Below are 15431 nucleotides of genomic sequence, written 5' to 3'. Positions count from 1 at the left end.
TTAAAGCAGAAATGATTGTAGAGGACCATACAATACACTCTCAATTGTGTAAGAGTGTTTTGACAGATCAACAATACCATTTGAAGACTTTTTGATGCTAATCCCTTTTGCTAGCTGTAATGCTTGAATAAGCTGAAACACGTAAAATCACTTTCCAAAAATCCTGAACAATAGAAATAGTTGCATAAAAAGCGGGAACTGTATCTTAGAGGAACACAGTTATTTTCCATGTACATTCACAATAAACCTCCTCATTTGAATGGTCCATGAATTTACTTTGCCTTTACTTTTAAAAAAGAGGCTTCAAGATCACATTATTTATTTATTTATTTACACAGTCAGACAGGTGTTATTGACTGGTTTGTTTTATCCAGACATCGAGTCCTTCCCAAGGACCTGGGATGGCTGAATTTTATTATCAATGTTGTTGCTGTTGTTATAGATATTGTCGCAGAGGCTGTTCCCAGTAACATTGCTTTTTGTAATTGGCTGGTGGTGATTTCTGTGGCCCCTATGGTGTTGAGGTGCTCTTCAAGGTTTTTTGGAACTGCACCCAGGGTGCCAATGACCACTGGGATTATTTGGGTCTTTTTCTGCCACAGCCTTTCAATTTCAATTTGTAGATCTTTGTATTTGGTGATTTTTTCTGTTTCTTTTTCTTCTATTCTGCTATCCCCTGGTATTGCCATGTCGATTATTTTAATTTGTTTTTCTTTCTTCTCGACTACAGTGATATCTGGTGTATTGTGTGGCAGATGTTTGTCTGTTTGTAGTTGGAAGCCCCATTATATTTTTATATCTTCATTTTCTTCAACTTTTTCAATTTGATGGTCCCACCAATGTTTGGCTACAGGTAGCTTGTATTTTTTGCAGATGTTCCAGTGTATCATCCCTGCTACCTTGTCATGCCTTTGTTTGTAATCAGTCTGTGCGATCTTTTTACAACAGCTGATTAGGTGGTCTACTGCTTCATCTGCTTCTTTACAAAGGCGGCACTTGCTGTTTGTTGTTGACTTTTCAACTTTTGCTCTTATTGCATTTGTTCTTAGTGCCTGTTCTTGTGCAGCCAGTAATAAACCCTCTGTTTCTTCCTTCAAGTTGCCATTCTTAAGCCATTGCCAGGTCTTGGTGATGTCTGATTTTCCAGTTATATTGTGTAAATATTGACCATGCAGTGCCTTATTTTTCCATTTTTCTGCTTGGTTCTTGACTTGTTCTTTCTTGTAGGCCTGCTTTGTTTGATTAGTGTTGAATAGTTTCTTGTTCTTGACCATTTGAAGTGCATCTTCTTCAGTGTCCTTGATATATTCTTCAAGGCCTCTTTTCTCCTCCTCTACTGTTTGATGGACTTGCAGCATTTCTCTTCTACCTGAGCTGCGAGGGAGGTATAGCCTATCTACATCACTGTGGGGGTGCAGAGCATGATTGATGGTCATGATTTTCCTGGTCTTACAATCTAGCCTCTCTAGCATTGCCTGGGTGCAGTCTATTATTCCTGCAGTGTGGTTGTTGTTGTTGTTCTATTATTATTTTGGCTTAATTTTCCATCTGGTAAATATAGATGAAGTTTAGAGACTTGTGGCTGCGTGTTTTGAAAATTAGAGATCTATTTATGGATTTAAGGTGCCTCAGTTTCATTCCACAGACTCTTGTGTAACATCAGGGACATCTTGCCTACACTATTGCTTCTGCACGGAGAGTTTTAAATGAAACTAGTTTGTGAATTTTCTAATTTTGCTTGCTTTTTAATTTGTAGATTTGAAAAAATGCTCTATTATTATTTGTTTATTATTTATTTATTACATTTATAAACTGCCCCATCCAGAGGCTCTGGGCGGTGTACAACAGCTTTTAAAAGACATAAAAACACACAACTGAAAATATAATGCTAGAAACAATATAAAAACAATTCAAAAACAAATAAAACCATTTAAAATACGTTTAGAAAACAACAACACTTTACAAGCCTTGGAAGGCCAGGCCAAACAAATAAGTTTTTAGGGCTCTCTGAAAGGCTGACAGAGAGCCAAAACTGTGGATATCTGCCGGGAGTGCATTCCATAGACCAGGAGCAGCTACAGAAAGGGCCCGGTTCTGAGTCACCACCAGATGTACCAGTGGTAACTGGAGACGGACCTCTCCAGATGACCTCAATGAGCGATGGGGATCATACCTAAGAAGGTGCTCTCTAAGGTAACCCGGACCCAAGCCGTTCAAAGCTTTAAAGGTAATAACCAGCACTTTGTATTTTGCCTGGAAACATATTGGCAGCCAGTGCAGCTGTTTTAAGACAGGCATAATATGGTCTCTCCGGGCTACCCCAGAGACCAATCTGGCTGCCGCATTTTGAACTAACTGAAGTTTCTGAACTACGTACAAAGGCAGCCCCACGTAGTGCGCATTGCTCTAGCTGATGCATCCAGCTGATGTACCACTGTTTTGAGATTGTTATCTTCAAGGAATGGACACAGCTGTTGAATCCGCGGAAGCTGATAGAAAGCGCTCCTGGTCATAGCCTCCACCTGAGATACCATGGTGAGGCCTGGATCCAAGAGCACTCTCAAGCTGCGTATTTGTTCCTTCTGGGGGAGTATAACCCCATCCAGCACAGGAAGATCTAACTCATCCCCTAAACCCGATCCCCCACAATGAGCACCTCCACCTTGCTTGTATTCAGCTTCAATTTGTTATCCCTCATCCAGCCCATTACAGCCTGTAGGCAGGCATTTAGGAAGTGAATGCCATTTTCGGATGATGATGATGATGATGATGATGATGATGATAAGGAGAAATAGATTTAGGTGTCATCAGCATACTGATAATACCCTGCACCAAATCTCCTGATGACCTCACCCAGTGGTTTCATGTAAATATTAAAAAGCATTGGTGACAGAATGGAGCCCCGAGGGACTCCATATAATAGCTCCCATTTTAAAGATGAACTGACACCAAGCTCCACCATCTAGAATCTGCCTGAGATATGGGAGCGGAACCACTGCAAAACAGTGCCTTCTAGCCCCAATTCCTCCAGGCGATCCAGAAGGATACCATGGCTGGTGGTATTGAATGTCGCCGAGAGATCCAAAAGAACCAACAGAGTTACATTCCCTCTGTCGATTCCCCAGTAAAGGTAATCCATCAGGCCGACCAAGGCAGACTCAACCCCATAGCCTGCTCTAAAACCAGTTTGAAATGGGTCTAGATAATCAGTCCCCCCCCCCAACCACCTGGAGCTGGTTAGCCTCCACTCTTTCAATCACCTTGCCCAACCATGGGAGATTGGAGACTGGTCTATAACAATCTGTCGGGCAAGGATCCAGAGAACAAGTGGTAGGCTGCACTGCCCTAAGCAGCTTGGTGTCCACATCATCAGGCATCACAGATTGAAATTGATCCAATCTAATACTGCAACAGGGATTGCTGAACACCACCTTAATAGACTCTGCAAGAACAATGGAGTCCAAGTCAGCACAAATAGGGGAGATTTTGTCCGCAAAGAACCCATTAAAAAGCATTGCAGCAGAATAAAGTCCCTGGGGATTGGTTTGAATCAAGGGAGCCTGAATCAAACTCCTCACAACCAGGACAGCTCTGCCGGACACAAACCCACAGAAGCAATGTGTGCAGTCCAAAATTGGTTTTTTTGCCGCATGCACCACCTCCGCATAAACCTTCAAATGGGCTCTATGCTGTGTCCTGTCACATTCAAGCCGAGTTTTCCTCCACTTATGCTCCAGTCGCCTACCTTGCTGCTTCAGACCCCATAACTCCTCTGTATACCATTGGGCCACTTTTAAAGCATATCGGAAGGGACACTTAGGAGCAATCATGTCTACTGCCCTGGTGAGTTACCTATTCCAGGTTCCCACTAGGGCATTGACAGAATCACTGGCAGGACCAACATCCAAACCCTCCAAGGCTTTTTGGAATCCTACTGGATCCAACAGCCATCTTGGGCGGATCTTCTTAATAGGTCCTCCACCTCTGCACGGCTGAGTTGTGGCTGTGAAACCAACCTTAACCAGGTAGTGGTCCGTCCATGACATTGGGAAACCGCAGGATCCCCCATCCATGGAACACCCCCCTGATCCAAATAAAAGACCAAATCAAGTGTGTGGCCGGCAACATGAGTTGGTTCTGAAACTAGTTGGGATAGGCCCATAGTTGTCATCACTGCTATGAACTCCTGAGCTGCACCAGACAAGTCAGCCTCACAATGGATTTTGAAGTAATCCAGAACCAAAAGTCTGGGTGACTCCAACACCAACTCCAAGACCAGCTCCGCAGTGGGGTGGACGGTACACCAACAGAATCCCCAATCTATCCCTAGTTGCCAGCCTCAGAAAGACACACTCAATGTAAGTCAACTGTCACATTCCCCTGGTAAGGGGAATGGTATCCTTATGGCGACTCCACCCCCACATCCTCTAGCCTGCTCCACAACAGAGTAACCTGGTGGAAGAAGCTGGACCCAAACTGGTCCACTAGCCTCCCCCATCCAGGTCTCAGTTATACAAGTCAGGTCAGCTCCCTCATCCATGATCAAGTCATGGATGAGTTCAATCTTATTCTGAACCGACCTGGCATTGCAAAGGAGCAAGGCTAGGTTCTGTGGGGAGTTGGAACTGCTCCCTGAGGCCAAAGAGCTGACAGGGCAGCTGGCAGTGGAAACAGTTACTAAGTTACTGGTTTCCCTTCCCCTGTAACGGCCAGCTGCTATTGAAAAAAAGGTCTGTCTATAGTTTACATTTTTCTTCTTATGAAACACATTTGCATTAAAATAGTATACTTTTTAAAAAAGCCTCAGCTTTTCCTGCTGCCTCGCTCTCAGTTAAAGTAAGCATAATCCTTACAATAGATTGATGTGAAAATTATTATGATATTACAAAGACAGGATTATGACTTCAGGTGAATGTAAGCTGTAGGAGCTGATGAACCCTTTAGAAAGAGGGCTCTTGTTTTCATGCAAATGCCTTTTAAAAATAAAAAAGGCAGAAGCAGTAACAGAGCATGAATGGGTTCTAAAGAGTGTTTTCTGTAGTTTTGCTTAGAGGCTCCACAGGTCTTTATATAGGCAAGATGTTTTTGTATATACATTTGTATGAACTATGTTAAATCTCCCTAATATGAAGAGATGCTTAATTTTCTTATAATAGTGAGTAGGACCAGGTCTTGAATTATCCCTTAAGGTCATTGGTTGGGCTGAGAGAGCAGGCTGGGGTGAAGGCAGGGATGAAGCTATCTTCCTCCCAAATGAGCAACGGTTTCCTCTTGGATGTGGAATCTCTGGAATCTGGGACTCATTTTCCCAGCATGACAATCTAGATGAGGTGTTAAATAGGGGTGTGCATTTTGGAATTTTCTTGTTTCAATTTGTATCCAAATCGAAACATCCCCGTTTTGTTTTGTACCCAAATTTTCTGAATCCGAATCAGCCCTGTTTTGTTTTGTAGCCAAATTTTCTGATCCGAATCGATTTGGATTTTTTAAAAGGGTCCCAGGGCAAAAAGAGTGGGTGGTGGTGGTAGTGTCCAATGGGTGGAAGATACCACCCAAATTTCAAAGGAATTAGGCAAAGGGCTGATTTTTTTTTGTGATTTTTTTTTTAAGTTCACACATCTTTAAGAATTTTCCCATAGGGAATAATGGGGATTCCAGCAAATGTATCGCTTCAAATCAAGGGGAAAGGGATGACCCAGAGCAGACTGTGGTGGGTGGTAGTGCCCAATGGGGGCAAGTAAACTTCCAGAATTATTTCAAAGGAATTGGGCAAAGGGCTGATCTTTTGTGATTTGTTGAAGTTTACGTGTCTTATTTCTCCCATAGGGAATAATGGAGGTTTCAGCAGCCCTATAATTCCACTTGGGGGGCACTGGGGTTGCCCAGAGTGAGGGGTTGTGTAGTGCACATAGGGTGCCAACCACCCCCATACCCACAAGCCTGTGGGGTACTGGGTTTTGTTGTTTCTGAGGTGTTCATTGTAGATTCTCTGGTAGCATATGAGATTTTCAGTGAAAAACAAGAATCCACTCTCATATGCTACCAGAGAATCTACACTCAGAACACCACAGAAACAGCAGAACCCAGCACCCCATGGGTTAGCCACCCTTCCCCTGGCCAATATGGGGTCAGTAAAGAGTGGGAAGAAGCAAAAGAGCCAATGGGGAACAAGGAGGGAATTGTCAGCAGGCCAGCCCATGATTTAGGTCACTGATCAGAAGGCTAGAAGGGTGGGAAATTCAAAGAGATGTCAAACACAAAATGGAGACTGACTCAGAGATCACCACAAAATGGAGGTCCGAAACAACTAAACGTTTTGTAGCCGAAACAGGGACGTTTTGTTTTGTATACAAAACTTTTGGATCTGGTGAATGGGTGTTTTGTTTTGTCTACAAAACACCTGAAACAGGCTGTTTTGGGTACAAAACGTTTTGTATCCGAAACGTTTCGCACATCCCTAGTGTTAAATACTTCATAGTTTCTTGCATGTGTGTTTTCCCATTTAAAATGGCAGCTGCAGGGCCTCTGATCTGGATCAGGAAAATGCTGAAGGTAGAGGTAAATATTTAGCTCTTTGCTACCCGGAGTGGCTATTTGACTCAAAGATACCATGGCAGCAAGGACACCCTCAAGAGCAAATAGCAGCTCAGGGTAATTTTGAGGTAGAAACCAGAACTAGAGCAAGAACTAAAACCACTCTCCATCCATACCACAGTCTGGAGCAAGATTAGGCCTTGTTATGGCCGCTATTCATATGCAGGAAATAAGAATGCATTTAATAGCATGTCTAGGATGGCCATTGGTTTCTGCTACATTGAATCAAATTATTTTCATGGGGACTTGAGTGTACTAATACTACCCAATCCTACCCACTTTCTATCTTTGGTGCTTTTTATTGTTTCATTTCTAAAAAGATGTTTCTATGACAATAGCGGAAAAAGTGCCAGTACCCCTTCATTTCTTCTCTTTCTCTTCTTTCATGGAGAATGATGACTCGTGCTGCCAGATCCTATTAGAGTTTTACAGTGCGGTGACTGGATGCTAACTAAGGGGTGTGGCACCTTAGGTATGATGTAAATCTAGGAGGAGGAGCTAATCCCTTGAGGCTTGACAGATCAGGGAGGACGCTCAACTCCTGCTCCCTCAGCAAGCGGCACCCTATACGTATGGCTGTGCAGCATAGTTGGGGATGTCGCTGGGGGAGGTAGAATACCTGGCCTTAGGTCGGCAAAGAAAGGCGCCACCGCCGCAGGAGTGCGGGCGGCCTGCCCGGAGCCAAGGTGCTATCACCACGGTCTGTTTTAGGTGGGGACGGCCACAGCGTGGCCGGCCATTAGGCACCGCACTGCTGTGGGGGGATGACTATACAATCCCAGCCAATTAACCTGTACCATGAACCTCAATAAACTGACCGTTCCCTCCAATATCAATGTCTCCGTGTCTCCTTGGGGTGTCCGGGCACAATGATGACCCGTGCTGCCAGATCCTATTAGAGTTTTACAGTAAAATCTGCTTTTTGAAAATGATAAAGAAAAGTAGCACTGGAATTGGTTTTCTTAGCACTACTTTCTTTGGCGTATACTCCTCCTTTTACTCAATTTACTTAAACGATGAATGTCATTGGCATTGTGAGGCATAGTATTTTGTATTTTAAAGTCCTGCATTTAGAATTTATTACTCCCTAAGATTTGATAAATACAACTTCTGTGTTGTAACCCGGTTAGGTGGGTTATTAAGTCTTTTTTTAAATTAGCCTTTTAATCCCAAAGTCTACACTACAGTATGTACACACACACACAAACACACACATACTCACTCACACATCTACCTATATCTATCCCAAAAGAGGGGAAAATTCTTAAGATTTTTTAAAAAATGTTTCTTGCTGTCTTCAAGATATAACACCAGCTCACACTCAGGATAAAAATATATCACCATCCCCAAAATGTTATTTTATTTTATTTTTAACAAAATTCTTTCTGCAAGTATGCACTATGCTTGTTCACGACTCAGAAAAAAAATGTTTAATTTCATGAACTCAGCTGCGAATAAACTGAGTTGGCCCTCTTGCAGCACCAAAGAATTTTTTTTTAAAAAATTATTTTCCACAAGTGCATACTTCCACACCATTAAAACTCACAGGAAAGCAAATAATTCTAATTAGAACTAATGGAGTCTACTTTCCATAACATGGTGATAGTTACCGAGTACCCCTTCTCATGTGCTGTGAATTGTACCCAGCTGTCAGCACATGGGTTACAAAGGGGTGTTGTCTATACTTTGAATGGCCATCGTCTTGAAACAATATTGCAGATAGGCATAAAAATACCTCTATTGGGGTTCCCTATGATATCCTCCTCTGTACTGTGACTGGGTTTATATCTGACTGTAAAAACAGAAGTTATTAAAGTGGGGCACATGGGCATATACAGGGGCATGAACATCGGCATGCTCTCTCTTTGTAAGCCTTTTCTTCAGAAAGTAGTCTACAAATGAGTCTCCCTAAAAAAGGCCCATGATACAAATAACTTCTAGTTTTCTTTTATTCTTATTCTTATTTTAATTTGAAAAAATATCTTTTATAAAACCTTCCTGGACTTAATGAAACCTGAGAAAAACAATGGACTCTGATACTAACCAGTTCCGCTCCAGTACATTTCTAGTAAAGTGGAATACCACAGGAAATAATTTGCTAAAGGGGAATTCCATAAACATGCCTACTTTGAAATACTACAACGATTTCAAATCTGGAGGTGACAAACTGTATAAATATCATCTGAATTTTAATAGGGAAATAACACCTGTTTGTTTAACCTTTTTAGGATCTTACCTCATAAATACATTGGGTGTTTTTGGTTTGTTTGTTTTTTAAATATAGACTTTGCTTTCATGCTAGACTATTTGGAAGCAGTGTATTTATTTGACTGATGTAAACACTAAGCCTGTACAAAGGTTTGGCCTCAAGCATAAAAGCTGAATCATTTATACCTTGCCCCTGACTCCATGCAGAGGCAACTGCTCTCAGTGCTTACCTCTGCATTGTGGAGGAGAAAGCCAATAAAGGGAAACCCCAGTAAAGTAATGCAAACAAGCAGAACAGTGCTTGGAACAGTGGGAAATGTAGTCCTTCCTAGCATGTTCTCCATAAGGCTCTAGAAGGACTATATCATTTGGGTTTCCATGGCTGCGGATCCATTTAACAACACTCTCCCCAGCACTGTGCAGAGTACTGGGATGCGTGAAGGTAAGTGCTGGGATGGCCTGCAGTAATGTGGGACCAGGGCAGGGTGCAAATTATCTGGCATTGACATTTTTAAGCCAAACCTCTGCACAAGCCTAGTAAAAACATTACTGTTCACTGGGTTAGTGCAACTTTTGGGGGGGCTTTCTGCAACTTTAAATACCAATGTTGATTTTTAGAACTATTGCTTGTTTATCGGTGTGACTAATCTTTCTCAGATACTTTCTGACAGCCCTGAGTTGAATGTCCTTCAGCAAACATATTCAGTGTCAAAAAAGGCTGTGTGGTGGGAGGCATATTCTATTTTCAGAAAGGTTCTGAAAAGCTTGTCATTTCCACCCCTGCTCAATGGCTGCAACTTTGGCACCATTTTTGGTTCTGAAATCAACCTCCTTCCTAGGAAGAGTGACATTTATTATATAGCCGATGTTATTTGTGTACATGACTATCACTGATGACAAGGGAAGGTCATTCAGACTGAGTGAAAATGCATTTTGTCCTTAAAGAGGGCCCTTAGTCACCTATGGTGATCTTTCTCCTTGTAGGTGAGGTCTGGCAGGCTTACTGGGCAGTGGCTGGCCACTGCCCAGGCCCTTCGTGCTGAGTGGTTGGAGACAATATTTTGATGTCCCAAAAATGTTCCCACTTCTCAATACCAGTGTGTGTGGGAGTGTGTATGGATTGCCACAGTACAGGTGGGTCCTGTTGAAGCACTGAGGCCCTGGCATTTGTCCGAGAGTGCTGCACACTGATGCCTATCCTGCTGGTCCTGAATGATGCTTAATTTCTGAAAGTATAGTACAACTTGAGCCAGGGCATGAGCGTTTCTGGCAGCCTTGCGCTAAAACTTTTGAGCATCTCCCCCATATTCCTTTAATGGAGAGACTTCTTTTGTGACAGGGAAAGGAAAGGTACACATTCATAAAGTAGGGGTATGCATGAATCACGATTTGTGCACAGATTTGAAGCTCACCTCAGGAATCTTTAAAAGTGAGGAGAGTAGGTTGATACCTGCTCCTCCTTTGCTTGGCACAGCTTCCTGCTGTGGTGTTGCCCCCGCCCCAGCACACTTTATGTGGTGTGGCAATAGCGTGCACATGACCTCTGTGCATGCGTGGCAGCCATGTGCATGCTGCCACCTGAGAGGTGCTGTGGGGTGCACCACCACAACAGGAAGCTGCATTGAGCAGCAGAGGAGCAGGTAATGACTGGCTCTCCTCACTTTTAAAGATGCTTGGGGTGAGTTTTGAATCTGTGCACAAATTGCGATTTGTGCACATCCCTAACATAAAGTCCTTCTGTATTGACTTCCTATGTACTCAAGTTGAGCCATGGCACTGGAAGCAGTTTCAAAGACTCAACCGTGTGAAATTATGTCTCAGATTAAGTCCTGCTGAGGTGCCATTCAGGATTCCTCCCAAGAAGAAATTTCAGAGAATTTATTCAGGCATGTACAGCCTGATTATCTTGAGTTCTTATGGTAAAATATTATTTTCTATATTGTGTCTGAACTTATCAGAGACATGGGTGTTGAAGATTTTTTCTGCAATGCTGAGAGACATAATGCTGACATGCATTTTCTTCATCTCTGTTATATGTTTATTAGGACCTGTGTCCACCACAACAGTGATAGACAGCAAGAATGGAACAGTCCCTATACCACATATAAAAATGTCCAAGAAATCAGTTTCAGAAGACTTTGTGACAACATTCAGCTCACCAGCAGCATGGCTACTTGTTGTTGCACTTATCGTTACATGGTCAGCTGTGGCTATTGTCATGTTTGACTTGGTGGATTACAAAGGACTGGCAGGTAAGACTCGTATATGCTATATAAAATAAGACAATTGTTAACACTATCGATGTTGTAGGTAGGGATGTGCGAACCAGTTCTACATTGAACTGGTTCGACATAGAACTAGTTTGGTTCGATGGTTCTAAGCTGGACCGAACCCCCGCAGTTCGGATCGGCCTAGAACCGAACTCCCCCAATGGTTCGGGGGGGGGTGTTTCCAAAATATTTAAAGTTATTTATATTTAAAGTTATTATTATTATTATTATTATTTAAAATTACCTTAAAATTGCTTTTCGAGGTGGCAGGCCTTGCAGAAGCCATTTGTACATGTGCCGCGGCCACCATTTTGGATGCCACGCCATTTTACAAAGGCCTGAATGGGCTGAAAAATGGGCCAAAAGGGCCCAAGGGGTGCATTTTGAAGGCTGCAGGGGAAGGGGGAACCACGGACACACACACCCTGCTGCCTCGAAGAGCAATTTTAAGGGAATTTTTAAAAATAACTTTAAAAATTTCATGAACCCCCTGGACCAAATGAAATGGGGGGGGGGTGTTCGGGGGTGCTGGACCCAACTGGCCCAGTTGGGTTTGAGTCCGGTTGGGGCGTGAACTGAACTGGGCCAGCCGGTTCCATGCACACCCCTAGCTGTAGGAAGTTCCTTCTGAGTGCAAATAAAGCTATTGCTCTCTTCCATTTTGCAGAAAGTAACCTATTGGAAATATAAATGAGAGCTTAGTGTTGTAAGTGGCCAGTGGTGGTGGTGGGTGGGATATCTGGCACAGCTGCTTCTGGTTCCCAGCAGCTCTGTTGGTTTCCCATCTTACTTCTCTCAGGTGTTAATGAGATCCATACTACCTGCAGGATGGGCATTTGTATAGAGTTGTGCAGGCTGGTCAATGATTAACCAGCCTGCAGATCTCTACCTGATGAATGGCCAGCCTGCAGGCAGCACCGCTCTTGTTAACACCAGGGAGGGCAGGATGGGAGACAGACAACCAGGGTTCTCTGGAAATCATAAGGAGACCAGGGATCAGAGGCAGCTGCACCTCAATTGGCTCCCACCCACTCCTGTCTCATTAAGGTGAACTGTTACTGATAGTGGCTAAGACTTAGTTGTCAATCAGTACTTCCTGGGTTTGAATCTTACTTCTGCCATGAAATCACCAGGTAGACTTAGACAAGCCTCTTTGCCCAAACTGCAATATGGAGTGGGGAAGCAATAATTCTTACAGAGTTGTTGTAAGAATAACATCAAAATAATAAGTGCTTTGCACACTAAAAAGGTCCTACATGACTGCCAAGTGTTATGCTAATTGTAAAATATCTATTATATTGGCATTACTAGTGAATCTAAATGCTCTTTAGCAAGTCTTTGGTATTTAGGACTGATGACAAAGACATGTATTCAAGTTTGGGTCTCTTGGATACATTGTTGTAAGGCATTTATTTTGTTAAAGGTTTGGACGTAATAATCCATACTAGAGTTGAAAACAAGTAAACAAATCTCTTGGAAATAAAATACTTTTTTGTATAAAATTTAAAATTTGCTCAGCCACTTCTGTGGGTTGTAAAAAATAAAACTTGAGTTATTTTAAATGGAACTATACCAATAAATACTGCTCTTCATTACCAGTCTGGCTTTCTGAATTTACAGTGTAGAATTCGCCATGTTCTAATTCACTGTGTGAAATGCAGCACACCCAACATATATCATGCTGATAACTACACAGGGACATAGGAAGCTTCCTTATACCATGTCAGACCATTGATCCATATACAGCAGGCCTGCTCAACTTAGGCCCCCCAGGTGTTTATGGATTACATATCCCATGATCTCCAACCACAGTGGCCAATAGTCAGGGCTCAGAGAAAGTTTTCAAAAGAAAAGGTCAGATGTCCTTATGCAAGATGCACCCCTGGATGTATCTAGAGGATTCTGGCCTTTGAATTGTGGTCTCTCTCCTGATTGTCAGTGCATTATATCTGATACCAATGCTCAATGTTAAATATTTTCTCCATCCATCTTTTATATAAGACAAAACATACATATGCCAATGCATTGATTACTGGGCAGAAAGCTTGTACCATTCCTGATAGCAATGTAGTTATAGATATAAAGAAAAGCCACATGTACAAACTCAGAGCAATTGCCAAGCTGGCAAGGGTTCAGGAAGCAGTCAGTCCTACAAAACAGAACTCCTTGGTGGATTCTCCCCTTAAATTTTAGTCATTTATACACATAACAGTCTGAAGTCCCCTGCTAACTTGACAAAGAGGCACCTTTTAATGTGGTGATTCTCTTTATTTAGCAGGGGGAGAGTAACTGGCCCTATCCACCCCCAGCACAGTACCTCTAGTGACTGTTGCTGGTGTCTATCTCATTTTTCTTTTTAGATTGTGAGCCCTTTGGGGATAAGGAGCCAACTTATTTATTTATTTATCTATCTATGTAAACTGCCCTGCACCATTTTTGGAAGGGTGGTATAGAAACTGAATAATAATAATAATAATAATAATAATAATAATAATAATAATAATAATAATAATAATTATTATTATTATTATTATTATTATTATTATTATTAATAAGTCATAGGGTTGTATCCAGTGGAAGGAAGTAGAAAGAAGCTTGAGCAAGGGAAGGTCTACCTCACAGCACCCAGGGAGCAGCATCAAGGATCATCATAACTGCATAGTTGCTGGAGGCCCAGGGGCATCAAAAAGGTACATTGTTGATCCCCAAGACCAACTCTGTGGTCTCTACCTTCATATGGTGGTGGTAAACTGACTCTCTCAGAGACCATCCAGGTAAAGAGAGGAGGGGGGTCCATGAAGGGCAACTTGACCAGGTCACCAGAAACCTGGAGTTAGCCAGACAGTATACCTTTTTGCCTTCCTGAAAAGTGTCTCCTATGCATCAGGGAACTTTCAGAAACATTATAGCTTGTAGGAATGGGCACAAAATGATTTTGCTTTCTTTTTCAAGCTTGAAACAAAATGCAAATGGCCAAAATGTTTTGTCAGAAATAGTAGTGGAGCCAGCTGTTCTGATGGAACAAAACTCGAAACATTTTGAGTGTTTCAGCCATGGGGAACAATGGGAAAACTCAAAATACCCCATTGTTCCCCATGGGTAGTTCCTAGGATAACCAAAGTGGTTTGGGTGGTAGGGCATGATGGTTGCTACCTACCACCCAATTCACAAAAGAATTGGGCAAGCATGTGATTTTAATCAAATTTTTAACCTTTTCCCCAAACCTCCATAGCATCCACTTACCACCACCCCAGTTTCGCACTCGAACCACCAACCAGTTAAAGGGTCAGCCAGACCAGAATGAACCAGTTCGCCAAACCACGAGCCAGTTTGTATTTGAACCACTGCATGAACCTCAGTTCATGCACATCCCTAATGAAAAGCTTTAAATATGTTGTATAACTCAGTGGTTCCCAAACTGGGAGCCTCCAGATGTTGCTGAACTACAACTCCCATAAGCCACAGCCACAATAAATTGTAGCTGGGGCTGATGGGAGTTATAGTTCAGCAACATCTGGAGGCTCCCAGTTTGGGAACCTCTGCTATAGTTGACAGAAATTAGTCTGGAAGTATCCACATGCAATAGCATGTCATTATTTTAGTAATCAAATCACATCCAATAAATAAACTTGTCTACATAAATTACCCTTATTTGTACAGTTATTTTAATTGGATGCAGTATATTGCTATCTTCAAACATAATTGGGGGGGGGGGGAATCAATTATTAAACAAATCTTTGTAATCCATACATGGGCAGCTAAAATATGACTCTGATAATTATTTGACAAGCACAGAAATGAATGGAAGCCAGAAGTTTTAATCCACAGTGTTCTCATTAAGATAGGAAAGCTAAGTGAAATGATTTGCACAGACCAGTCTGTTAGTTATGCTACACAATAATAATTAATTAGGATAGAGCTAAACTTTTGTGAATTTATTTTTTGTCAGAATTTGCATGCTAAATAAAGGGAACACTTTCAACAAACCGTGAACCAAATAGCACCCAAATAAAAACGTTTCTCTGGTACCCGCCCATGAGTGCTTGAAGGCAGCTATTCAGAACGCCCCAATATCTGATTTTGGGCTTCAGAGAACTGAGCAATCCTTAAGCTAGCCCGCAGGGCACAGCTCAGAAAATTTCCTAAACCTTAGGAGTAACGGAGTTGTCCAACCTTGTCTGACTAAGTTCCACCAAACTGAGCAAAAGCTCAGTTTGCTTTCAGAGTATACCTTCCAACTCATGAAGGGCTGGAAACGGATATAGTCCAGACAGTTACTAGTCATGTGAGCTGTGAGGAGGACATGCATGGTATATAAATGGATTCTTCCTAAGCTTTAGCCCAGTCAGGTAGGCAGAT

The 15431-nt window shown here is 42.3% G+C and overlaps 1 protein-coding gene across 24 annotated transcripts in view; it reads left to right on the top strand.

Annotated features, from left to right (window-relative positions):
- The window catches only part of TRDN (triadin), a 305901-nt gene that overhangs the window by 17793 nt on the left and 272677 nt on the right, over positions 1-15431 (top strand). For all 24 annotated transcript variants that reach the window (XR_008313241.1, XM_053284401.1, XM_053284346.1 and 21 more), the window contains exon 2: positions 10848-11054. Coding sequence is in view for 23 of the 24 variants with exons in the window: in XM_053284401.1 (XP_053140376.1) it covers positions 10848-11054 (207 nt within the window). In the remaining variant the exon portion in view is untranslated. The remainder of the gene's footprint in view (positions 1-10847; positions 11055-15431) is intronic.

The sequence above is a fragment of the Hemicordylus capensis genome, chromosome 1 (assembly GCF_027244095.1).
Source record: "Hemicordylus capensis ecotype Gifberg chromosome 1, rHemCap1.1.pri, whole genome shotgun sequence".
In the NCBI taxonomy this organism is placed as follows: Eukaryota; Metazoa; Chordata; class Lepidosauria; order Squamata; family Cordylidae; genus Hemicordylus; species Hemicordylus capensis.
Note: the sequence above shows the minus strand (reverse complement) of the source record. Positions and strands in the feature narration are given on the sequence as shown.